Genomic DNA, 25,412 nt, shown 5'->3' with positions numbered 1-25,412 from the left:
CTAGTCGCTAGGGTAAATCGAGAAGTGTTCACGATGGACGACTATAAGCCCAACATCCCGTGATTGTGCCCTCCATTTAGAGGGAAAATCTTTACAAATATGTCATAGTAGGGGATCAAACCATGGGTGTCTAGGCGACAACTTGACGTCCTTCCACTGCACCACAGTCTCAGGGGTCGGGGGTAAAATTATGCTTTAACGTTGAACCAGGTAACACTGAAATTGGGGAGACCGACCTGATCTCACGGAAGTTTCCTATCGTCCTTTAAGGTAAATCGAGAAGCACTCGTGGTGGGCGACCTAGAAACTCAGCTTTCTTTGGTTGCGTGTGCCCCATTAGGAGGAAAGATCTCTACAAATATATTGTAATTAGTGATTGAATCGTAAATGTCCGAGTGAACTTAGTGCTCTTCCACTATACCGTAGCCTCGAAGGCAACAAAAAAAAATGTTTTAATGAAATGTTAAACCAAGGTAACATCGAACTTGGAAAAAAATGATGAATTAGGTAACATCAAATTTAGGTTGACCAACAAAAAATTATGATTTAATAAAAAAATGATGAATCAAGTAACATCGAATTTGAGATGATCAGTTTGGTCCTTGGAAATTTCTCACCGACCGCTAGAGTAAATTAGTAAGGGGTTGTGGTGGGCGGCCCAGAAGTCTAGCATTGCATGGTTGCACGACTTATTTGGAGGAATTACCCCTGTAAATGTGTCGTAGCTGAGCATCAAACCGTACGTACCTAGATGATAACTTGACAAAAAAAATAAATTATGCTCTAACATGATATCACCACCACGTTAGCAGCCCCTCACGACTGCTCCACATAATTGATAGGGAGTTAAGTAGGAACCCAAATTTGCAAGTGCATGAGCATGAGTCCATAGAGGTGATGAAATCTTCTACTAAATTTCGTCCTCTTAATTTTTACCATCATTATTTCATACACTTACCAACTGAGTCGGTCCTAAAAAAAAAAATTTAACAAAAATATGGAACTACCATATCAACAACCCTTAGGGTCGGGCCTATGGATATAGAGAAAGGTAAATATAGGAATCCAAACTGTGGTAAGTGCACTGGCAAAGGTCCAAGCATCCAGCAAAGATTAATGAAATCCCTTGTCAAGATTTGACCTTCCGATTTTTACAACCATTACTCATGCACTCATCAACTAAGTCAATTCAGAAAAAAAAACTTATAAAAAAATAATTAATCTGTCAGGTAATATTAAACTTGAGTGGCCAACCCGACCTCTTAGAAGTTTCTCACCTATCATTAAAATAAATCAATATATATATATATATATATAAATTTATCTTGATAATCAGTATTTTTAGAGTCACTATTTATTAAAGAAAAAAAATTTCAATAATATACCCTCCACAATCTCAAATTTTTTTATCCCTAATCTATCATTCTATCATTAGATGGTTAATCATGATACAACCCTGGAAAAAAACACAACGATAAGATGACGCTGTATTATTATTATTATTATTTCATTGCACGCGGAACACGCTAATTGGGGTGAGGGGAGCTTAACACCAATTTAATAGACGGTCTAATTAATTTTAGTGAAATCGAGGGAGCGATATGAAAACCATAATTTGAAGGCTGCCTTGCTCAGCAAGCCGCTGCAACTCAACAGCTGGCGTCCTCTTACGCATCCCTCAGTGAATACCCGTCAATCTTACCTGGTTGACGGTTGCTTTAAATTGATAGAGAGCAGCAGATAGCACGAGGGGTGAGGTGAAACGGAAAGTGTATGAAAGCAACGGCCTCTAGTGACGCGGAGCCTTCCCTCACTCGTCGCCAGACTCATTAATTGCCCCGGGCCCGCCGACCGCCACTCAATAAATACCCTTCGTTCGCTCCAGCCTCCTACCCTACTCACCCACCAACTACCGCCACGCCTCCGTAGCAGCAAGAGAAAAAAAAAACAAAAAAAAAAATCGAGAAAAGAGAAGTCGGAGAATCCAAGAGAGAATAAGCAAATCCCTCAATCGAGAGATGGAAGTGTCTCCGCCGCAAGAAGAGGAGTCGAAGTTGTCACCGGCGATCGCAGCGGGTGGAGACCGCGAAGAGGTGTCTCCCGAGCCAAGAAGGTAGCATTTGCTCCCCCTTCTTTTCCGTTCTCGCAGATCGGTGCTCTCCTGTCCTGTCTTTTCTAGGTTTGAGTGAGTTCGGATAGAGGTCTCGATCTGAATCCGCGGTGTGTTTGTTTAGGTGAGTGTTGGTGTTTTAGATCCCGGAGAAACGACCTGTTTCTTCCCGGCCCCTTTTTTTCTTCATGTCGGGGATGCCGATTGCTGGCGGAGAAGAGGTGGAGTTCGCGGCGTGCGATTGCTGCGGGATGACGGAGGAGTGCACGCCGGCGTATATTGCCGGAGTGCGTGAGCGGCACGGCGGTCGGTGGATCTGCGGCCTCTGCGCGGAGGCCGTGCAGGACGAGATCTGCCGCTTCCGGCTCCTGATCTCTCCCGAGGAGGCCATGGTCCGGCACGCCACATTCTGCCGTAACTTCCGGTCGGCCAAAGCGCCGGCGGCCGGCTCGGCGGAGCAACTGATCGCCGCCGTCAAGCAGCTCCTCCGGCGGAGCCTCGAATCTCGGCGGACGGTGGGCAGCCCCCGGTCCGCAAGCGACGGTACGCCCCGGTCCAGTCTAGACCGGACAGGTAACGGCCTTCCTGCCTTGCTTGGCTAAGAAGGATAAAGAGCAGAGAATCAATATCTCAAAAAAAGAGAGAAAAAAAAAAGGTGAGGCAGAAAAAACAAACACGAATATTAACGATAAAAAGAAACAATTATTTACCAACTTGCAATCTCAAGGATTCAAAGAATATCTTTTATGTCAGGCAAATGAATTTGGCTAAAATTCGCATTTAACTATGCTCAAATGTAGATGTTTCATGGGGAATAGAAAATATCCATTTTCCACGAGTTTAAAAGAAAAGTAGAAAAGAGAAAAGAAAACAAAAAAATCTAGTTCTACTTGGATTGAGAAGCTCAAACTTTTTGTATAATTGGTTGCATTTGTGAAATTTGCTGCTGATTTTCACTCGACAGCGCATGTTAAATAGAAAATAATTTTTATTTATATTTTAATCAAAGTGGTTTAATTAATTCTACATAAAGTCCGCGTTTCAGTCATTTATTTCCTAATATTTGGCCACAATTTTTAATGCATGTTTGCTGGTGACGACGACACTTAAAAAAAAAAAATCAATCACTATTTAATAATCTACTGTGGAAACCATTTGTTGCTAGTGTTGTTATGGGAACAGTAATCATAGAAAAGTTAATAATAATCAATAATTTGTCGCAAGTTGAGTTGTCGCAATCAATTTGTAGCAATGAAATGAAGTTGATACCTAATAATAGATATCAATTTGTCGCAACTTGTAAAGTTTTTTTCTAGGTTAATTTTTTTGTTTTATAATTTTGTTTTGAGGAATCTGAGACTTTTTGTTTACTTTATGTATTGCTGGTAGATCTCATTATTTTAGCTTTTTATATAATAAATATTTCTTGAACGTCATCTAATGGGATAAAATTTAATTATTGTTGCATATAATAAATATATTTTTTTCCACGAGCCTATATAAATCGAATCTAGCTACTCGAGCCTGTATAAATTGAATCGAGCTTGAGTCTAGGCTGGCTCAAGTTTGAATAGGCATGTTTATTGTCCTAGACTGTGCTAGTGCATTAGTTTATTAATTAATGGAATAGTTCATACTTATCTGTAGATGTTCTGTTATCGTAACTCGTAAGAAAATTCGTTGAATAAGAAAATGTAAAAACAACTGGATGAACAATGTTCTGCTATCATAAAAGCAATTAAGTGGATAGATATTGAACAAACTGCAAAATAACTGAAGAAAAAAAAAACATGATAATCTCACTAGTGTCATTAATTATTCTTAGGGTTACCGATCCGGTATTATGGAAGTTTTTCATTAATCATTATGATAAATCGGAAAATGTACATGATGGTCAGTTTAGAAATCCAACATCCTTTGATTACGGCTAGGGGTGTAAATGAACTGAGCTCGAGTTTAGGTCGGCTCGAGCTCGAGAAAACTAAAGAGGCTTGAGCTCGAGCGAATTTTTAAATCTGAGCTCGAGCTCAGCTCGGCCATTTAATTATGGGCTCGAGTTCGGCTCAAAACAATGAATTTAAATTTTAAAAAAAACAAGCTGCATAGGTTAGGGTTCAAACCTTCAACCTCTGCTTACCTAATGAAATAGGCTAACCACAAATACCTCATTAATTTATTATTTAATTTTAAAGTATAAATTATTTTAAATATTAAAATATTAAATTAGCCTGGCTCGAACAAGTTCGATAAGTCATCGAGCCGGTATTAAATGAGCTTGAGCTCGGCTCAAATATTAAACGAGTCAGCTCAAGCTCAATCAACTCTGAGCTCGAGTCGAGCTTTGATCGAGTTGTTCACGAGCAGCTCCTGAGCGGCTTGATTTATTTGCACCCCTAGTTACACTCCTCATTTGGAGGAAAAATTCTTACAAATATATCGTAGCTAGGTTTCGAACTACAAATGTTTAGGTAACAATATGAATGTCCTACCGTGACACAATGACCCAGGGACTAGCCGAAAGAGAACATAGCCTAAGTGTTCCCTTCTTTGTGAAATTACAATGTAGAAAGAATAAGCTAAACTATGTCAACTTCACCAAACTCCGTGACGGATCATGCCTCATGTTTCACGTTTATTTGCTCATTAATCAAAGTGACGACTGAGTTGATTGACCTATCTGATTATCTCATTTGAATTAATTCGATTAAAGTAATCAAATGGGTTATATGAAAGATGAAATAAATAATAGATTAGGAAGATTTATCTTTAGAACAGAATAAGAAATAATTACTCATAGATTTGAATAAATTCCATGAGGAAATTGTTTCATAGTCATTTTTAACAAGTAGACAAAGTAATACCTATTCGACAAGAATATAAAGGGAATTGAATAGTTATTATGACTAAGAACTAAGCACCTTTAGGCTGTCACAAAGTTATATGCTACCCAATAGATGAAGTAGAAAAAGATACCACTTAGAAATTTCTAACCCATCCGAGTAGAAAATATGGACAGGGAAGATGAAAGGAAACTATATTTAACAGCATTAAAAATGATTCAAAAAGAGTATCAATGAATATAAACTTACATGGAATTCATTGATAGACAAATGATTCACGACTTTTTGATGAGTAAGCGTGAAAGATCAATCAAGAAATTTACTCACAGACACAGTAGCTGATGCAGCACAAGCATTCTGGGGCAAATGCACACTTTGGTACATTTTGAACACGAACAAACACATCCACAGGAGTATCCTGGACATGAGAAACTTGGGGTCGCACATTTTAATCTGGAGCAGCAGCAGCCACTGCAGCTGCTGCTGCTGCAGGGGCATCGCAAACAAGTAGAGCGATAGCTCCAGGTTGGTCTACAGTCGCACCAGTGTTTCTTGTGCCAGCTACAGAAGCCTCCAGAGCAGCAAGTTGGTATGTTGAGGCAAACCATCCCGCTGCATACAGGAAAACAACAATTTGGAAGTTAGTGGAAAGACAGATTAAGAAGATAAGGTTTTCCTATCCTTATTAGATCATGTTGCTAAGAAGAGATGTCTGACTTCTGTATTATTTCGAAGTTGGTAAGCAATTACTGTCAAATGTCAATCATTGCATTGTCCATTATTTGAATAGGAATACAGCAAGTCAGCAAGCAATTCAGTATTATGCTGAAGGCAAATTGTTGCTCTGCACTTCGATGACTCTCCACTAATTCGAGTTCTCAGTCGACAGATTGAATGGTAAAATTTCGCTATCTTTCTAAATGTTGGGTCGAGTAAGTAGTTTGGCATTTTATGAATCAGTAAGCAAATATCTTTTCAATTACTTATTCATAATTGATTAGAACTGTTTGATCATTGATTGCTTTAGTAATTGCCACTATATGCATAAAGAATAGGTGATATTTCCTGTTTGTAGAGGATCCTAAATCATCATGATTAATGTTACAGCTAATCAAATTTGAGAACCACAGTAGAAACGATTATGCAAATCTGATAATGCCAATTACAAAAGCTAGTTGATCTATTCAAAGTGCAAAAAATATTCATATACATGTCCATAATAAAGCCATTGTTCTACTAATTCCCTGAAATGTGGTTTTTTCGAATACATTCAGAAATCGTAGTTTAACACTATGGCAAGAGATAATACAAGGACCATTGTGCATATACAACAGCTAACCTACAGAACAAAAAGCAAACAGGTCACTAACCTTTTGATTGGATATTTTAACGAAGATAAATGATATGAATAACGGTGAGTTAATGGAATTGAAATTCAATTATGAGCATAATTGAGCGTTTCCTTTTGTCTGCTTTTAGTTATTTGTTTTGTTAACTTGGAAATTCTAAAATTTAAGTAGAAACAGATGAGATGAAAAACATAATTGAAGGCATTTGAAAATCCATAACACCCTAGAAAGGAATAGAAGAACTAGACATTACCTGAGCCAACTCCAAAAATGACATCGCGTTTTCCTCTTCTTATATCTGATTAAAAGGAATGGAGTAAGCCGGAAAGAAAAAACTCTAAACTAAAAGGTTCGAAGTAGCATACATTGGGATTAAGGGGTCTGGGATCATCTCCACATATTCCTCAACCCTGAAATTAATAAAATAAATGCAATGACTTTTGTTAACATACATCTTACCATCTCAATTATTAGTCGTCGTATTTTATTTTTTTCTTTTTTACAAAAAAATGGATGTAGCATACTCTTTGCAACACATAGATGCTGGTTGGAGTCCTTCAATGGATTGTATCTCCTCCTGAATAAATATAGTTTCTTTAGTTAACTAGAAATCTGCTTAGTAAACTCTTATTGATAAAGACAAATACAACATAAATATCCAAAAAAAACCGAAAATAAAACTAGATAATGCAATGGTATTAGTAAGTTACCATTCTTATTCATTTTGGGAAGAGAGAGGAGAAAGACAGATCTACTTGATGAACTACAAGAACTGAGTTAGGTAAAAATTGTAACAGCAGCTCTGATCAAGAAATTAATAACATTATAAACCTAACAACAAGAACTAAAATGACAACCATTAGACAGGCTAAAAAAAAAAAGACGCTGTACTTAATCAAGATCTCACCCCTGATGCATGGAGTTCACATATCTTTCTACATTTGAGAAGAAAAAATAAGAAATAAATTAATCAAAAATTAAACAATGGATGTGGCATATAAAATTAAAGAGCCACACTACACAATCAAGGCACCCAAGCTCACTTGTGTTAATCTCTACAACGCCCTAAAGCATCTCTATGACCCCATTAAGGTATAAACAATAGTTAATAGATAACTGCTATATATTCCGTGTTATTAAAATTTTAGAGTATTCAAAAACAAAAATTAATTACATTAGAAATACTTTAAAATCATCTCTATCTGTCTTTATAAATAGCATGAGCTCTTAAAAAAATGCCTAAATCATCACCAGAACCAGAAAAAAAAACACTTCTGTATGGATCCAGGATAACTGTGACATGACTAGAATAAAGTTGATCCCTGCCCCTGCCACAAACACATTTCCAAAATATTCCAGCTTGAAAAATAAGTGATTTGAAAAAAATAAATTAATTAAATACTGGGGATGCAACTGCATTTCCAGTGGACAATACTGTGGGTTCAAGCAAGCATCACCATTTCAATCCAGGAACACCATTGTTCTTCAGGTATTTTGCCTAGGAAGTTATTAAACTAGGTTCTTAAGAACAAAGGTTCTTTGGTTTTTGCCCTTTAATCGATTTTGTTCTTCTTTTTCTCATTTTCCATGCATCGAGGAAAATGCCAAAAGATTGGATCCTGAACAAAATTTCTTCTCTGAGCTGGACAAAATACTGACGCCAAAAACAAACCCTTTTACCCTCGAAAAGATCGAACCCCCCTTCAGATTCAATCAATCCCTCTCTCGCACGCTCGCACCATTCAATCTTATCGCACATCTCGGCATCGGCATTGTAACAGGTAAGATCGGAGGAAGGGAGAGAAAGGGATTACGTACCTCGAGGAAGGCAATCTGTCCCCTTAAGAGGTGGAGGTGCGCCTGGAGGCGTTGGCGGCCGCAGAGGTCTGGTATCCGCGGCGGCGATCGGGGCTGCGGAGGAGGGGGCAGCACGGCCTCCGCGTCCATTGGCGTCGCCGTCGCCAGTCGCTGCTTCGCCTCTTCAACTTGTGGAGTAGAGGCAGCCGTCGAAATTAATACTAAGAGGGAGGGCGGTAAGTTCACCTACCTGCCTTTGTTCTTCCGCTGTGGTTTCCAAAAATGGGCCTGCAACTTGGTACACTGCAAGGAGACGATGCACAGAGAGAGGTTACCATATTCGAACCAAGGCGTCAATTATTTGGTCCAATTTCGAAAATAAAAAAATTGGATAAAATACCTTTTAATCCCGTATGTTTTCTATGTAGTATTTTACCCTTTATATTTAAAAATAATATTTATAAAATATAATTATGTCTTTACATTTTTAATATTTTTTAATAATTAAAAAATATATTGAATCAAACATTATATCATTAGTTAAAAATCCTTATATGATTCATACATCAACATAAACAATAAAAAAATAATAATTTAGGATAAACAGTAAAAAATTCATTTCACCATCTTAATTAAATGAAAAAGAATTAGAATTTTAAATTAATAAATCAAAATCAAAGTAACAAAGTTCATTATTACAAATCTATTCCTCATCATCAAATGTGACCAATAATGAATAAAAAATAATTATGCATTTATCTTTTTTTATTATTTTTTAATAATAAACTTAAGAGAAAAAATATTGAATTGTCCATTATATCTTTCGATAATTTTTTTTACAAAATTCATATAAACACTTACATAAATAACAGAGAACTCTAAGAAGGGATAATCAACCAAAAATTTATTCCATCACTCTCACTAAAATAAAATAAAAAAGTTAGAATTCTAAATTAATGAATCAAAATTACTCTTACTTTATTATATGTCAAATTTGATGATGAGAAGGAGATTTTTAATAATAAATTTTATTTCATCTTTATTTAATTTTGATTCATTAATTTAAAATTATGCTCTTTTTTTTAGTTTGATGAGGATGGTGAAATAAGTTTTTGGTTGGTTATCTTTTTTAAAATATATATTTTTTATTGTTTATATTGATGTATGTATGAATTTGGTAAGATTTTTTATTGAAGAATATAATAAAAATTTAATATACTTTTCCTTTTATTTTTATTAAAAAATATAAAAAAATAAGGATATTATTATTTTTTATAAGATTTCACACTTTTGATTAAAAAATGTTAAATATTATTTTTTAAATACCAGGACAAACTACTATTGCTAAAAAAATACAGGGGTTTAAAGTATTTTATCCAAGAAAAATTAACATTCTTTTCTTTAATTTTCTCTCTATTTATTTAAATTACACTATTTTATATTTTTCTATCAGCCTGCGATATGATATGAGAAGACAGGTGATTAAGTGAAAATCTTTGAATTTGAAATTTCTTTTTTTTATTAATAAAAAAAGGATTTCATTGGTCAAAAATTGTAGCAATTTTTATGGGTCAAAAGATCGTATGAAATTCTACAGGGAAAGTACAAATGTGATGCAAGAACACGTTCAGTCGTTTTGGATGCTACTTGCTTGGATTGCCATTTTTGCATGCGGACAAATCCGGGTATTGGATGTGAAAATAATTTATTTATATTTATTAAATTAAATAAATATATTTAAATATATTTATGTTTAATTTTTTAAGGGTAAAAAACAATGAAAGGACGTCTTAGATTTTACAAATCATGAATAGATATTCTTTTCAAAAAAATAAATAAATAATAATAATAAAAATAATGAGCATTCGGTCTATCATTTTATTTCAAAATTACACTTGACTTAGTACTATTATAGAAGCTATCGAATAATTTTTACAATATGTAAGAGATACACAATAGCTCCTATAACATATAGAAGTTACCCAATAGCTACTATAATGTATTCACAGTGAGTTATAATTTAATATTCATACCGTGTAGAAATTAACCAATAGCTATTATAACATGTAGAAACTACTTAATAGTTGCTATAACATATTTAGGGTGAGTTTATGATTAAAGATTATATATCATATAGAAACTACCTAATAGTTGCTTAATAATGGCCTATGCCTAGGGCCCCAATATAATATTATTGGGCTCATTGATTAAATAATTAAGTAAAGACATTAAAAAAATAAATTGAGCTATTAATATTAATTAATGATAACATACACATTAATAAATATCATGCTAACCCATTAATGACATCTTATTAATTAATTCATTATTCCTATTTATCCTTATTTCTTCATAATTACAATTACCTAAGATTTTATTTTATTTAATTTTATTTCCTCATAATTGCACTTAGCCAAGATTTTATTTTATTTAATAATATATCTTATAAAACTAATAAACTCTTTCTTTCTCAATATCTCTAAAAAAATCCTAATTGTTCTTTCACAAATGCTTCGTGTCTATTTCTTTTCTCCTAATTAATTTTGTATGTTTATATTCTCTCGTCGATGTCTTTTTTCTTTTCTCATCAATAATTTTGTACGTTTATGCTCTCTTACCGATGATACTCTCAGAGAATGTCCTTCTCCTCTCTCGCTGATAATATTTCTTTTTCACTCTTTCTTTTTCTATCTCGATAATAACATGAATTAAAGATTTTTGTTTATCCATACAACGTAAAGTAAAATGCTTCATAAAAAATATTAAAATTAAAATTAATAAAGTTTTATTTACGTTCAATATCTTAAAAAGATTAAATAATTTAATCGTGTTAAAAAATGTTATTTAAATATTAACGAGAAAAACTAAATTTTATATAAAAATAATATTTTATTTTTTAAAAAAATAAATCAATTTTTTTTTAAAATCGGCCATTCTCAATCCCAAATTCAAATGAAAAAAAAACTTGAGAATTTTTTTTAAAATATATTAAAAGATTTTTTAATTTATTTTTACCTAGGACCTCGGGGAATCTTTGTTGGGATCTTAGATGGCTAGAGGGGGGTGAATAGCCTCTTTAAAAAACTTAAATAAAACTTCTACACAGAAACTGGTTAGCGCAGCGGAATAAGCAAACTAAAACAAAACGAAAACCAGCACACAAACACTGATACACAGATTTACGAGGTTCGGGGATAACTTGCCCCTACTCCTCGGCGTGTCCGTGAGGTGGATCCGGCTAAAGATCCTCCTTCTAGGTGGAGTAACCTTCCCACAAAGTCTCAAGAAATATCTAAGTTAAAGCACGAGACTTACAGAAACTCGGTGGCAAAGGAGAATAGAAATGCTTACAACCACGCGAGAATCAGTAGCAGAAAACAGAGATCGCAGTTCACCCGAGAGCTCTAGAACTTCGCACAACAACACACACTTTTCTTTCAAGCTTTTTTCTTCTGTTCTTGTTCCCCTCTCGCTGTTTTTACTTCTTCTCAAAACTTGATCTCTGCTGTCACAGATCTGGTCCAAACTGCGCAAATCAGCGCTGCAGCCAATCCCTTTTCCTCCTTCTCTGAACTCACACCAATGATATCACAGTCAACACTGGCGTCTTCTGAGCTCGAACCAATCCCCAGGAGTCAAGCAGATCGCAGCCAGATCACAGCAGTATCCGTTGATGCCTGAAATGCACCATGCGCCGCTGAAACCAACAGAAAGACCATTTGTCGCATTCCTCTTACGAACTTAATTTGAAATTAGGCTTGGAATGATACCTGTTAACCTGCAATAACAGCATAGAGGATTACATCACATAAATGAATCAGATATATCAAAAGCGGTGAAGGAATCGTTGATAAAGCGAACAAATCGAAATGTGGATCGGTCACGGACCGTTGCTAGACCGATCGGGCAAAAGCTGATCGATGCAGGTTCGATCGATCGGTCGTGGCCGTCAGTTGAGTGTGGATCGGTCCCCGATCCACCTCTTTCTTTCTTCTTCTCTGATCGGTCTCACGACCGATCAGGAGACTCCCTGATGTGCTCATGGCTTCGATCGATCTGCGGACCGATCAGATGAATGTGGTCGGTCAGACCGATCCACCTCTTTCTTCTGCGAGCTCTTCTCACGATCGGTCTCACGGCCGATCAGATTACCGATGTGCGGTGTTTCGATCGATGCGGACCGATCAGATTCACTCGATGTGCTCTTGGGTGTCATCGATCGGTCATCGGACCGATCCGTGGAACTAGTTTCCGCGGATCGGTCCGCCGATCCGCGATTCTTGTGTCCTTGGATCGGTCTGCAAGCCGATCAATGTGCCATGAAAGTCCATAAGTCTCTCTCGACAATCAGGAGAACGCAGCTGAGCCTCCGACTTCATCCGGTTCAAAGCACGAGCTCATGAGCCCTCTCGACCTAGTCAGGAGGCAGCTACGAGCCCTCTCGACTTCGTCCGGTCCGGAGCGAGCTCGAGCCCTCTCGACCTAGTCAGGAGAGCAGGCTCGAGCCCTCTCCGACTCGTCCGGTCCGGAGCGAGCTACGAGGCCCTCTCGACCATTCCGTGCCAAGTCACCATACTTGGACTTTTCGTGCTAAGCTCCTGCTTGGACTTTTCACCGGATGTCTTGACCCATCTGGATTTCCCTTGCACGGCTTCACGGACTTTCCCTCCCAACCGATCAACCTCGATCGGTAGTCATTCTTAGTTTAATCAATATCATACAAACTTAAATCGGTGTCAACATCAAAACAACGGCCAGGTCAGACTAACAATCTCCCCCTTTTGTTGTTTGACAACACGATTTAAGTTTAGATCAGTGTTAAATTTTCATAATTTTAGGGGAATCCAGATCCTCCCCCTAAGACGGATACAACACTATGTGAGGATCTTCTAAAATCAAATTTCTAAAATCAAATTTGCATTCATCTAAACTTAGTTATCTTCTCCCCCTTTGTCAAACACCGAAAAGGTGCGAATAAGGTAAGATAACTTAAAGAACTCCCCCTTAACCCTTACTGTTTGGTTCTTAAAGCACTGAGAATTCCCTCTAAGTGTATTATAAGACAGTAATAAGGAAACAAAGGACAAATAAGACATGCAAGTGAACAGCATATTAATAACGGATAGAAAATGAAATATAATAAAGAGCAAGCAAATATAAAACTGAATACCATAAATACATGAGTAGCATCAGAAGTGCAAACATCCAGGTCAGTCATAAAGACTAACAAATAAAATCCAAAATACAGGCAGTCAACAAACAAACTGTATCAATCAACATCCTCACACTGAGGAACATCACCATCATCGGCAGGAGGGGTGAAATCCAGAGGCGGCACGCTGGAGGATGACTGCGGAGGCGGGTAGCGTGCCATCCATTCAGTAGCAGCTGCATGTCACCACACGATATTGCGCATATCATCGCTTGCGGTCAATATGCCCGCGGTCATCATAGCGCGGTCTATCCGAATCGCGAGCCATCCATCGGCGAATATCATCTCATCATGCCGATCAAAGCGGCTCTCCACTCGGCGATCTGCAGCTAGATCGGGATCGGCCTCTCCATCGTCGGCAGCAGGAGGAGGGGAGCAACCTGTCGTGGAGGTCCCGTGGTAACTCACCCAAAGCTCTCCCATCCTTCAAATGAACACCCCCATTTTGTCCAATGATGCCAGACTTGGAAAATGCCCGTTTCCCAAGTCGGCAATCCTGCCTGACCATTTTGACTACCCTACCCTTAGACACATCTACCTGAAGGGTCTCGAGCCAATCTGTAATTATATGCCCATAAGGCATATAAACGGGCCGAGAATATGAAATGATCGAAGAGTAGATGCTGGACATAATGTCAAAATCGAGACGCCGACGTAACCCATAAAGCATCAAACAATGATAGGGTCGGATCTCAGCAAGAGGTTTGGATGTGATTGGAAGAATACAGTTTGTGACTATCTTAAAAAGAATATAGTCAGGGGCAGATAGTCGTAGGGCAGCAAAGGTGGGAAAGTCAACATCCAACTCATCCAGGTCATCTGGTCTAGGATGACCGAAGAAGTACTCATAGATGGAGTCAGGTGAGACATCAAGTGGAGGACGTAATGATTCTGGTAAATCGGGATAAATGGAAAAGATCCCCCGAACACATCCGGCAGCCTAGATACCCAAAAAATTCTCTGATGGAGAAATCGATAGGTCTTTTAGCGACTCGGGTTTTATAAACACCATCACTGTTCTGATGAAGATTGTTATAAAACTCAGAAACTAGGTCAAGGTTGATGTCCCTTTCTAAGTAGACTACCGAGTCAAGTTTAAAATAGGCTAGGGTTTCGGACACAGAAGGACAAAATTCATCCATATACTTTCGATCCACAGATCGACATGGAAGCAGCTTGAATGTCCTCTGTTGAAATGCTTGCTCAAAATGGCGGTTCGGGAACCTTGAAGAGGAGGAAGGTTGAGGTCGGGTGGGAGCAGGAGACTTGGTTTTCTCAGGTGACTTAGATTTAGAGCTCCCTTCAACCACTACTTTCTTTCTAAGGGTCAACAATGTGGTAAAATGGGGCAATGAGTGAGCACCGGAGCCACCAGCACAAAAAAAAACATATATGGTGAGAAATGAAACCGAAACGCCAAAGGTCTAGAGAGGTAGAGAGTTACCTTGGTGCCATTTAACTTTAGGCTAGGGCTTCCGAGGGCTAGATCTTCGTCTAGGGTTCGGCGTGCAACGAGAAGAGAGTGAGGTTAGGGAAGGAGTCGGCTAGGGTTCCGCGTGAAAGAAGATCGGGAAGAGAGTGGGTCGGGAGGTGTTAATGAGGGGATAGTGCACAGTGTGATCTGATCGGACGGCTGTCCGAACAGAGAAAACCTGACCGATCAGGAAACGTCCTGATCGGTCAGCGATCGTCCTGATCGGTCGTGGGGACCGATCAGGGATCTTCCTGATCGGTCCCTGGACCGATCAGATGTGGATCAGAAGGGTCGATGCGTGCCGGTGTCTCCTGATCGATCCCTGGATCGATCAGTGAACCTTCTGTGGTAAGGAATGTCCTGATCGGTCGCGGAGACCGATCAGGTATCGTATCGAAGAGGTCAAATTGATCGGTCATGGAGACCGATCAGGGATCCTCCTGATCGGTCCCTGGACCGATCAGAGGTCGAGCATACGCCCCTGATCGGTCGTAGAGACCGATCAGATATCATGCTGATCGGTCCCTGGACCGATCAGTGTCTGATTGTCAGCGATTTCAGCCTCTGAAAATCTTCTGAAATTTTGGTTTAACAGCTTCCAAGTTCATAACCTAGAATCTACGAATCAACACCCACAAATATATTTTAAAAAAAATGAGCTCTTATGGTCTGAGCTTGTTTAGAGCCCGAAAGTTTCAAACTTTAAATCCAAAAACTCAGACATTTGGAATCTTAGAATTCCAATCTCAGAAACCCTTATAAAACTATAAAGTGAGCCAAGGTATTAAATAAGACTTAGAATTGCTATGATCAGTTTTAAGTTTGTCAAAATATATCCAAGTTAATATTATTTCCTTTAACAACCTATCGTATGGACAATCAAAGTCATGAAATGAATCATACAACCATATCAATCAACACATCAACCAACAACCATAAATAGATAATTTCTAGGCAAAAGTCCAACCAAGATTCCTTGATTGGAATATATGAGTAAGATCTAGGAGCCAAATACACATGAATTATGTAGTGGCCTTCCCCATACTCAATTTATGTCTCTTCAACCTAATTATTCAAGGGATGCATGATACATTTTGAATAATTTGATTGATCCTAGCATCTCACCCCACTTCTAGCAAACAAAAATATTTTGTTAAACCTTATAGTTTGTGTGAGATGTTCCCAAGTTGCCCAAATTATTTTCCCAATTTCTCTTGTCATTTTAATTTGTCCTTATTGATCATGATGAAGTCCTAAGGACCTAAGGAGCCAAACACATTCCCAACTCCCTCCTTAAATGACTAAATTCATTCTCCGGAAGGGGTTTGGTGAAAATGTCGGCTAGGTTTGACTTTGACTCCACATATGTGAGCACAATGTCACCCCTAGCTACGTGATCTCTAATGAAGTGATGACGCACTTCAATGTGCTTGGTCCTTGAATGATGGACTGGATTTTTAGTTAGGTTGATCGTGCTAATGTTGTCACATAGCACTTGTACACCCTTATAAGAAAGTCCATAATCCTCTAGGGTGTGTATCATCCACAACAATTGTGATACACTCTCTCCCATGGCAATATATTCGGCCTCGGTCGTGGAGAGAGCAAGACAATGTTGCTTCCGACTTGACCAACTAACTAAAGATGAACCTAAGAATTGACAACCCCCACTAGTACTTTTCCGATCCAATTTGCACCCAGCATAATCAGAATCGGTATAGCCTACCAAGTCAAAAGACTCCGTACGAGGGTACCAAAGACCTACTCTAATTGTGCCTTTAAGATATCTCAGAATTCTCTTAACTGCAATCAAGTGAGATTCCTTGGCACAGACTTGATACCTAGCGCACATGCCCACAGCAAAGAGTATGTCTGGTCGACTAGCTGTGAGATATAGAAGACTACCAATCATGCTTCTATATTGCGTTAGATCAATTGTTTTCCACTCTCATCATTGTCAAGGCGAGTGTTTGTCGCCATTGGAGTGGACACTTCCTTAGAGTCACTCATATTGAATTTTCTAAGCATCTCTTGAGTGTATTTTGTCTGATGGACATAAATTCCATCTCGAGTTTGTTTGATTTCAAGTCCAAGGAAGAATGTCAATTCTCCTACTAGACTCATCTCAAACTCACTTTCCATGTGAGAAATAAATTCATTCAAATAGCCCTTGTTATTTGAGCCACAAATTATGTCATCGACATATACTTGGGCTACAAAAATGTTTTCACCATCTCTACGTAGAAATAGTGTTGGGTCTATTTGACCTCTTACAAATCCCTTCTCTAGTAAATATGTTGACAACCTTTCGTACCAAGCTCGTGGTGCTTGTTTAAGCCCATAAAGAGCTTTCTTGAGCTTGTATACGTGGTTTGGAGCTTCGGTACTCACAAACCCCGGTGGTTGCTCAACATAGACCTCTTCTTTAATGAAACCATTTAAGAAGACAGATTTAACATCCATTTGATAGAGCTTGAAACCTCTATGTGCAGCAAAAGCTAGCATCAAACGAATGGACTCTAATCGTGCCACGGGAGCATAAGTCTCATCATAATCGAGACCTTCGACTTGACTATAGCCCTTGGCTACAAGTCTTGCCTTGTTTCTTACAACTCCTCCCTTTTGATTTAACTTATTTTTGAAGACCCATTTAGTTCCAATAATGGTGGTCTTCTTAGGTCTAGGAACTAAGTCCCACACTTGGCTCCTTTCAAATTGACCTAACTCATCTTGCATAGCTAAGATCCAATCAGGATCGTGCAATGCCTCATCAACTAATTTTGGTTCAATCTCTGAAATCAATGCGACTTCATTAGACTCATTTCTAAAGAATAACCTAGTCCTAACCCCTTGTTGGATGTCTCCCACAATTTGGTCTTGGGGATGACTAATGGCTATCCTAGATTGTCTTGGTGTTGATGGTGCCTCATGAATGGTCTCACTAGGCACAGGCAAGGACTCAATATCAGGCAAAGGATCAGATTGAGTTCTTTGTTGCCTTTGCTCATCAACATCAGAGTCAACTTCGACTCGTTCTTCATTTTGATCATTCAAACTTAGATTTCTAAGTTCAAATTGAATTTCTCCTACATCCCTTGATTGATCATTTGAGTTGGGGATTTCTTCAAACGCTACATATGAGGACTCTTCAATCAATTTAGTCCTATTGTTGTAGACTCGATAGGCTTTGCTGGTGAGAGAGTACCCGACCAGTATCCCTTCATCAGCCTTAGCCGTGAACTTCCCAAGATGATCCTTGGTGTTCAAAATAAACACCTTACAACCAAACACCCTAAGATGTTTAATTGTAGATGGTCTCCCAAACCAAAGTTCATGGGGAGTCTTTCCTAAAAACCTATGTATCAGGATTCGGTTTTGCACATAGCAAGCTGTATTCACAGCTTCAGCCCACAAGTAACTCGGTAGTGAGTACTCATTGAGCATGCTTCGTGCAGCCTCTTGTAAGACTCGGTTCTTTCTCTCCACAACCCCATTTTGCTGTGGGGTCCTTGGAGTTGAGAACTCATGTCTATACCCTTTTGCTTGACAAAATTCTAAAACCTATGGTTTTGAAATTCACCACCATGATCACTTCTAATGGTTTTAATTGTTGTTGATTTTTCATTTTCAGTTCTTCTACAAAAAGAAATAAAAATATCTATGGTTTGATCCTTAGTTTTCAAAAAGAAAGTCCATGTGTATCTAGTAAAATCATCAACGATTACCAAGCAATATCTACTTCCATTCAATGATATTACACTACTGCAATCAAATAGGTCCATGTGCAATAAATCTAAAGCAGTAGATGTACTTACAGTGCTTTTACCTTTATGAACACCTTTTGTTTGCTTACCCATTTGACATGCATCACATAGTTTGTTCTTTTGGTACTTGATGCTTGGTAAGCCTCGTACTAGTCCTTTGTTGGCCAACTTCCGAATGTTCTTCATGTTTACATGTGCCAACCTTCTATGCCAAAGCCAAGACTCTTCTTCTTTTGACATGAAACACTTAATCAAAGCATTAGTAGCACTTTTAAACGATACTTGATAAATATTATCAACCCTTGTGCCTACTAGTACCGTGTCAAGTGTGTCAATGTGTTTAACCAAACATTGACTTGAATGAAATTCAATTGTGTAACCCGTATCACACAATTGACTGACACTTAGGAGATTAAAAGTCATCCCCTTGACTAGAAGGACATTCTTGATATGGAGACATTCGGATATATGAATGTCTCCAACTCCTACAACCTTAAGGCTACCATTATTACCAAAAGACACATTACCTCTACTTTTGTTTTGAATGGTTGTAAACAGTGATTTGTTCCCGGTCATGTGCTTGGAGCATCCACTATCAACAAACCAAGTTGATATATGCTCCCTCTCGACCAATGCCTACAAGACACGGAAGATAGAGGTTTTAGGTACCCAAATCTTGGGACCTAATGCTTCTACAACGAAAGACTTAGGCACCCATGCCTTTGTTACCTTCTTCCTAGTCTCATGAACCCTAGAAACATGCGATCTATGAAATTGGGTTCTTGACACTAAAGAAATAAAGCTAAACTCCTTAGGTTGGTATCCTAATCCAGCCTTGTTGTAGACCGCCCTTTGGGCATTTAGAATCATGTTTAGAGTCTTAGAGCTAGTTGAGAACTTCTCAAGCATTTTCTTGAGTTTCTCAACCTCACCCTTTAAAGCCTTGTTCTCATCCTCAAGAACTTCTAGATGTAGGTCATCGACCTCATCTTCCCTAAGGGTCCTTAAGGTTTTTACTTCTTCTTTTAACAATTTATTTTCTGTTTTTGACTTTTTAAGCAATGTAGATAAATGAGTGATAGTCTTATAACACTTTTCTATATGAGAAGAGGTTACCTCTTCATCATCCGACGATGATGAAGCCACGGTTGAGGCGTCGCTCGAATCTCCCTCACTTCCGGAGTCCGAAACCTCCCTTGCCATGAGTGCTAATTGTCGTGTGCTCTTTTCCATCTTCTCTTCTTCCTCCGATGAGCTTGATGAGGACTCATCCCAAGTGGCCTTGAGAGCCTTCTTCTTCTTGGCTCTTTCCTCCTTCTTTTTGGCTCGTTCCTCCTTCTTCTTAAGTTTTGGACACTCACTTCGATAGTGTCCCTTTTTGCTGCACTCATAACATGTAACATTAGTTTTGTCAATATTTTGTTCACTAGGTTTACCTTTTCCTTTGTATCTCCTGCTCCTTCTCATGATTCTTCTTACGAAATTCGCCATCTCACTTGATGATGATCCACTTTCATCATCGGATTCTGAGGAAGAGGTGGATGAGGAAATCTCCTTTTCCTTCTTCTTTTCCTTCTTCCTTCTTTCATCCTTGCTCTTTGGTCCTGCAAACAAAGCAATACCCTTCTCTTTTTGACCTTTGTTAGCAAACTCATGAAGTTCCATCTCACAGAAAAATTCATCTAATTTAACAATGGAAAGATCCTTGGATACCTTGTAGGCATCTACCATAGATGACCACAAGGCATTTCTAGGAAAAGCTTTTAGAGCATACCTTACTAGATCGCGATTCTCTACTCGTTCGTCCACAGAGTGTAGACCGTTGATGATCTCCTTGAATCTCCCATGAAGTTCACTTACCGTTTCACTGTCCTTCATGGTTAGATTTTGAAGCTGATTCAAGAATAGGTCCCTCTTGGCAATCCGAGAATCTCGAGTTCCCTCTTGGAGCTCGATGAGTTTGTTCCATAGGTCTCTTGCACTCGAGAACGGACCTACCTTGACGAGTTGGTCCTTGGCGATTCCACATTGCAAGGTGACCATAGCCTTGGCATCGGCTTGTGCTTTGCGGAGTTGTTCGGTAGACCACCTTGACGAATCAAGTTCCTTACCTTCTTCATCTTTTGGTGGTGTAAAACCCTCCTTGACGAAAAACCACATGGAGATATCGGTCTTGAGGTAATACTCCATGCGGCTTTTCCAGTATTGGAAATCTGCTCCCTCGAAATAGGGTGGACGGTTGGTGTTGAATTCCTCCTTCATGGCCATTGTTTAGCTCTTTGGGTTGTTAAGCCGAAATGAAGAGCACCAGGCTCTGATACCACTTGTTGGGATCTTAGATGGTTAGAGGGGGGTGAATAGCCTCTTTAAAAAACTTAAATAAAACTTCTACACAGAAACTGGTTAGCGCAGCGGAATAAGCAAACTAAAACAAAACGAAAACCAGCACACAAACACTGATACACAGATTTACGAGGTTCGGGGATAACTTGCCCCTACTCCTCGGCGTGTCCGTGAGGTGGATGACTCCTTGATCTTCTGTAGATCGCACCCCGGAAGAATTCCGGCTAAAGATCCTCCTTCTAGGTGGAGTAACCTTCCCACAAAGTCTCAAGAAATATCTAAGTTAAAGCACGAGACTTACAGAAACTCGGTGGCAAAGGAGAATAGAAATGCTTACAACCACGCGAGAATCAGTAGCAGAAAACACAGAGATCGCAGTTCACCCGAGAGCTCAAGAACTTCGCACAACAACACACACTTTTCTTTCAAGCTTTCTTTCGTTGTTCTGTTCTTGTTCCCCTCTCGCTGTTTTTACTGCTTCTCTAAACCTGATCTCTGCTGTCACAGATCTGGTCCAAACTGCGCAAATCAGCGCTGCAGCCAATCCCTTTTCCTCCTTCTCTGATTCTCTGAACTCACACCAATGATATCACAGTCAACACTGGCGTCTTCTGAGCTCGAACCAATCCCCAGGAGTCAAGCAGATCGCAGCCAGATCACAGCAGTATCCGTTGATGCCTGAAATGCACCATGCGCCGCTGAAACCAACAGAAAGACCATTTGTCGCATTTCTCTTACGAACTTAATTTGAAATTAGGCTTGGAATGATACCTGTTAACCTGCAAACTCAAAAGCTAACAGCACAGAGGATTACATCACATAAATGAATCAGATATATCAAAAGCAGTGAAGGAATCGTTGATAAGGCGAACAAATCAGAATGTGTGGACCGATCAGCAAAGCCTGATCGGTCTAAGACCATTCTGATCGGTCTTAGTGACCGATCAGATTGAGTGTGGATCGGTCCACGGACCGATCCACCTCTTTCTTTCTTTGGTCTCTTCTCACGATCGGTCTCACGACCGGATCAGCACTCGATGTGCTCGGTGTTCTCGATCGGTGCGAGACCGATCAGATTAGTGGGATCGGTCCACGGACGATCCACCTCTTCTTTCTTCTGAGGCTCTTCTCTTGATCGGTCTCACGGCCGATCGGTTACTCGATGTGCTGCGGGTGTTTTCGATCGATGCGGACCGATCAGATTCACTCGGTGTGCTCATCGGTGTCATCGTCGGTCATCGGGCCGATCCGTGGAACTGGTTTCCTTGGATCGGTGCCGACCGATCCATGATTCTTGTGTCCTTTGGATCGGTCTGACCGATCCAATGTGCCATGAAAGTCCACTTAAGTCTCTCTCGACTTAAGGAGGCAAGCTAAAGGCCCTCTCGACTTCATCGTTAAGAGCATCGGCAACCACCTTCGCTTCCCAGGAGCGAGCTACCGAGCCCTCTCCGACTTCGTCGGTCGAGCGAGCTACGAGCCCTCTCGGCCTAGTCAGGAGGCAGGCTACCGGCCCTCTCCGACCTTCGTCCGGTCCAGAGAACGAGCTACCGAGCCCTCTCTGACCATTCCGTGCCAAGTCACCATACTTGGACTTTTCCCGTGCCAAGCTCCCTGCTTGGACTTTTCACCAGATGTCTTGACCCATCTGGATTTCCCTTGCCTGGCTTTACTCACCAGGACTTTCCCTCCCAACTGATCAACCTCGATCAGTAGTCATTCTTAGTTTAATCAATATCTGATACAAACTTAAATCAGTGTCAACATCAAAACAACAGCCAGGTCAGACTGTATCAACAATCTTGAGACGACCCTGGAAGTTATCCAATAGCTGCTACAACGTGTAAAAATTATTCGATAACTGATACAACATATAACTATCCAGTAGTTGTTATAACGTGTGTTTAGTGTGAATTTAGAATTTAAGATATTTGAACACTATTATATCAAAATAGTTTTTACCACTATTTCAAAATTATTTTGATTTAGTTTAAATAATTTTGATCAAATTGGAAAATAATATTTTAATAAAATAATCTTCAGTATCTTAAATCTTATACTCATACTAAACATGTTGCAGTAACTATTGGATAGCTTCTATATGTTATAACAACTACTAAGTAGCTTTTACACATTATAGTAGCTACTAGATAACTTTTACACTATATAAATCTTAAATCATAAACTCACTCTAAACACGTTATAACATCTACTAGGTAGCTTCTATAAGTTGTAGCAACTGTTAGTCTTGCTGAGGTCAGCTAGAAGGGGGGAGGGGATGAATAGCCTACAAGTTAGATTACCAAATTCTTTTACTTTCCAGTTTTAGTAAAGACTAATATAAGTTAGTTGAACAATAAAAACATAAATTAAAAGAATAAGACAATGAATTTTACTTGATTATAACTGGAAAGGTTGTTAATCAAACGCAGATGAATGCATACTATCAAGCTCCTTTATTGAAGACGGAGTAGCCTTTTACAACGTTTAAGAACAAAAAATAAACTACAAAGTATTGAAATGAAAGTACAATGTTCATGGTCAAGTGTTGTGTTTAACTAAGAGGAGCAGAGCTCTATTTATATCTCACTAGCAATAATAGCCGTTTGATCATGTGGCAATCTCCGGGCGCCTAAACTAGGTTCGGGTGCCTCCCACTGGTCACCTCAATTCTCTTCACAATGATTTTGTGATAAGACATTTATCCTTGCTCGGGGTGCTTAGACTGGTCTGGGCATTTGGATTGGTGTTGATGTAGACTCTGAAAGTTATCCTCGCTGCTACAATCGAAAGGGGAGCATGTTCTAATCTAGGCTGGTTTGGGCGCCTGGACTGGTCTTGGTGCCTGGACAAGTCAACTTTGTGTTGACTTGTTTGGCTACTAGTCCAGTCACTTGGGTGATTCTCTGGTCATCCAAAGTTAAGTTCACCCAAACCTAACTCCGGCCTTCTCCTTGAGTAGTCTTCCGCTCTAGCTCCTTCAGTGAAGAGGGAGTAGTCTCTTACAACGTTTAAGAACAAAAAAGGAACTACAAAGTATTGAAATGAAAGTATAATGTTCATGGTCAAGTGTTGTGTTTAACTAAGAGGAGCAGGACTCTATTCATATCTCACTAGCTGAAATAGTTGTTTGATCATGTGGCAATCTCCGGGCACTTGGACTAGGTCTGGGTGCCTCCATTGGTCACCTCAATCCTCTTCACAACGATTTGTGATAAGGTATTTATCTTTGCTGGGGGCGCCTGGACTGGTCCGTGCGTTTGGATTGGTGCTGACATGGACTCCGAAAGTTATCCTCGTCGCTACGGTCGAAAGGGGAGCCTGTTCTCATCCAAGCTGGTTCAGGCGCCTAGACTGGTCTGGGTGCTTGGACAAGTCAACTCTGTGTTGACTTGTCTGATTACTACTTTAGTCACTTGGGTGATTCTCCGATTATTCAAAGTTGAGCTCATTCGAACTCAACTCTGGCATTCTACTCGAGTAGTCTTCCGCTCTAGCTTCTCGTCCCTCGGAAGCGTCGTGCACGTCCTTCTTGTCCGTTAGTATATTCTTCCACAACACCTCGTTCACTAGTGTACTCTTTCACAACACCTCGTTCCTCAAATACACCGATCCCCGTCGACTTGTTTCCCGTACTATCCTTCTTGCTACCTACGTCTTCTACTAGACTTCTTGTGTTCCTAAGTTTTACACAGTTAGATACAAGGATATACCACAATATGATCTAATAACTAGGTTGACTATTTCAAAACTATCCCGGGATATTTACAGTAACTACTAAGTATCTTTTACACTTTATAACAACTACTGAATATCTTTTACACTATATAAATCTTAAATCATAAACTCATCATAAATACGTTATAACATCTTTCTCGATCTACACATTACAGAAATTATCCGATAGAAATTATCCGATAATTTTTACATATTGAATTAATGGATAGTTTTAAAATCCTAAAAGGACGTTTATATATATATATCCAACAATAAAAAATGGACACGGGCCATGCTCTAAACCCACACTGAAAATTTGTATAGGAAAAGCAGCTTTTATAATTACTTCTTTCTTATTTTATTATTTGTGCACTTTTGTCATGCCTCTCGCTCTGCGCACTGACCCAAGCGTCCATTAACTGCTTTGATTGGATTTTAGCTCTGTGTGTTTACTTCCTAGTGGGGGAGGGGAGGATGGAAAAAAAACGAAGGATGAGTTCGTTTATGCTCAACTTAGTAAGATTACTTCAATTGGTGCAATGAACTTGATGTTGAAATGCAATTTTCTTTTTTGAAAATAGACGATTGACTTAAAAATATTGAGTTGATAGATCAATGATATGATGATGAGAAGGGATCTCATCCTGTTATCACGGTGAAGATTAAAGTCAAGACGATCAATGAGTGGATGATATTGGCCGATCGGACGGAACATTCCCCGATCGGTGAGAAGGCCTTGATCCATCGTTAACTTTGACGCAGCATCCAAACACTCGACGCTTAAGGGAGAACAACGTGCAAAAGTC

The 25,412-nt window shown here is 39.1% G+C and overlaps 2 protein-coding genes across 3 annotated transcripts; one reads left to right on the top strand and one right to left on the bottom strand.

Moving 5' to 3' along the window:
• The first annotated feature begins 1,834 nt into the window (after positions 1 to 1,834).
• Positions 1,835 to 2,753, top strand: LOC122006530. The gene is made up of 2 exons (XM_042562075.1): positions 1,835 to 2,113; positions 2,235 to 2,753. Exon 2 carries the CDS (start codon positions 2,299 to 2,301, stop codon positions 2,710 to 2,712), a length of 414 nt encoding a protein of 137 aa, XP_042418009.1. The 5' UTR covers positions 1,835 to 2,113; positions 2,235 to 2,298; the 3' UTR covers positions 2,713 to 2,753.
• Positions 2,754 to 5,147: 2,394 nt separating this feature from the next.
• LOC122006529 (guanine nucleotide-binding protein subunit gamma 3-like) lies at positions 5,148 to 8,436 on the bottom strand. 2 transcript variants are annotated; one of them, XM_042562073.1, is made up of 5 exons: positions 8,118 to 8,419; positions 6,824 to 6,876; positions 6,665 to 6,709; positions 6,553 to 6,597; positions 5,148 to 5,562 (listed from the first exon to the last, which is right to left on the bottom strand). In XM_042562073.1, the coding sequence occupies exons 1-5, from the start codon at positions 8,244 to 8,246 to the stop codon at positions 5,274 to 5,276; spliced, it is 561 nt and encodes a 186-aa protein (XP_042418007.1). In that variant the 5' UTR covers positions 8,247 to 8,419; the 3' UTR covers positions 5,148 to 5,273. The 2 variants fall into 2 exon arrangements, with proteins under 2 accessions (XP_042418007.1, XP_042418008.1); XM_042562074.1 differs by lacking the exon at positions 5,148 to 5,562 and adding an exon at positions 6,081 to 6,289 and having other exon boundaries at positions 8,118 to 8,436.
• Between the last annotated feature and the right edge of the window lie 16,976 nt (positions 8,437 to 25,412).

This window comes from Zingiber officinale, chromosome 7B (genome assembly GCF_018446385.1).
Source record: "Zingiber officinale cultivar Zhangliang chromosome 7B, Zo_v1.1, whole genome shotgun sequence".
Taxonomy (NCBI): Eukaryota; Viridiplantae; Streptophyta; class Magnoliopsida; order Zingiberales; family Zingiberaceae; genus Zingiber; species Zingiber officinale.
Note: the sequence above shows the minus strand (reverse complement) of the source record. Positions and strands in the feature narration are given on the sequence as shown.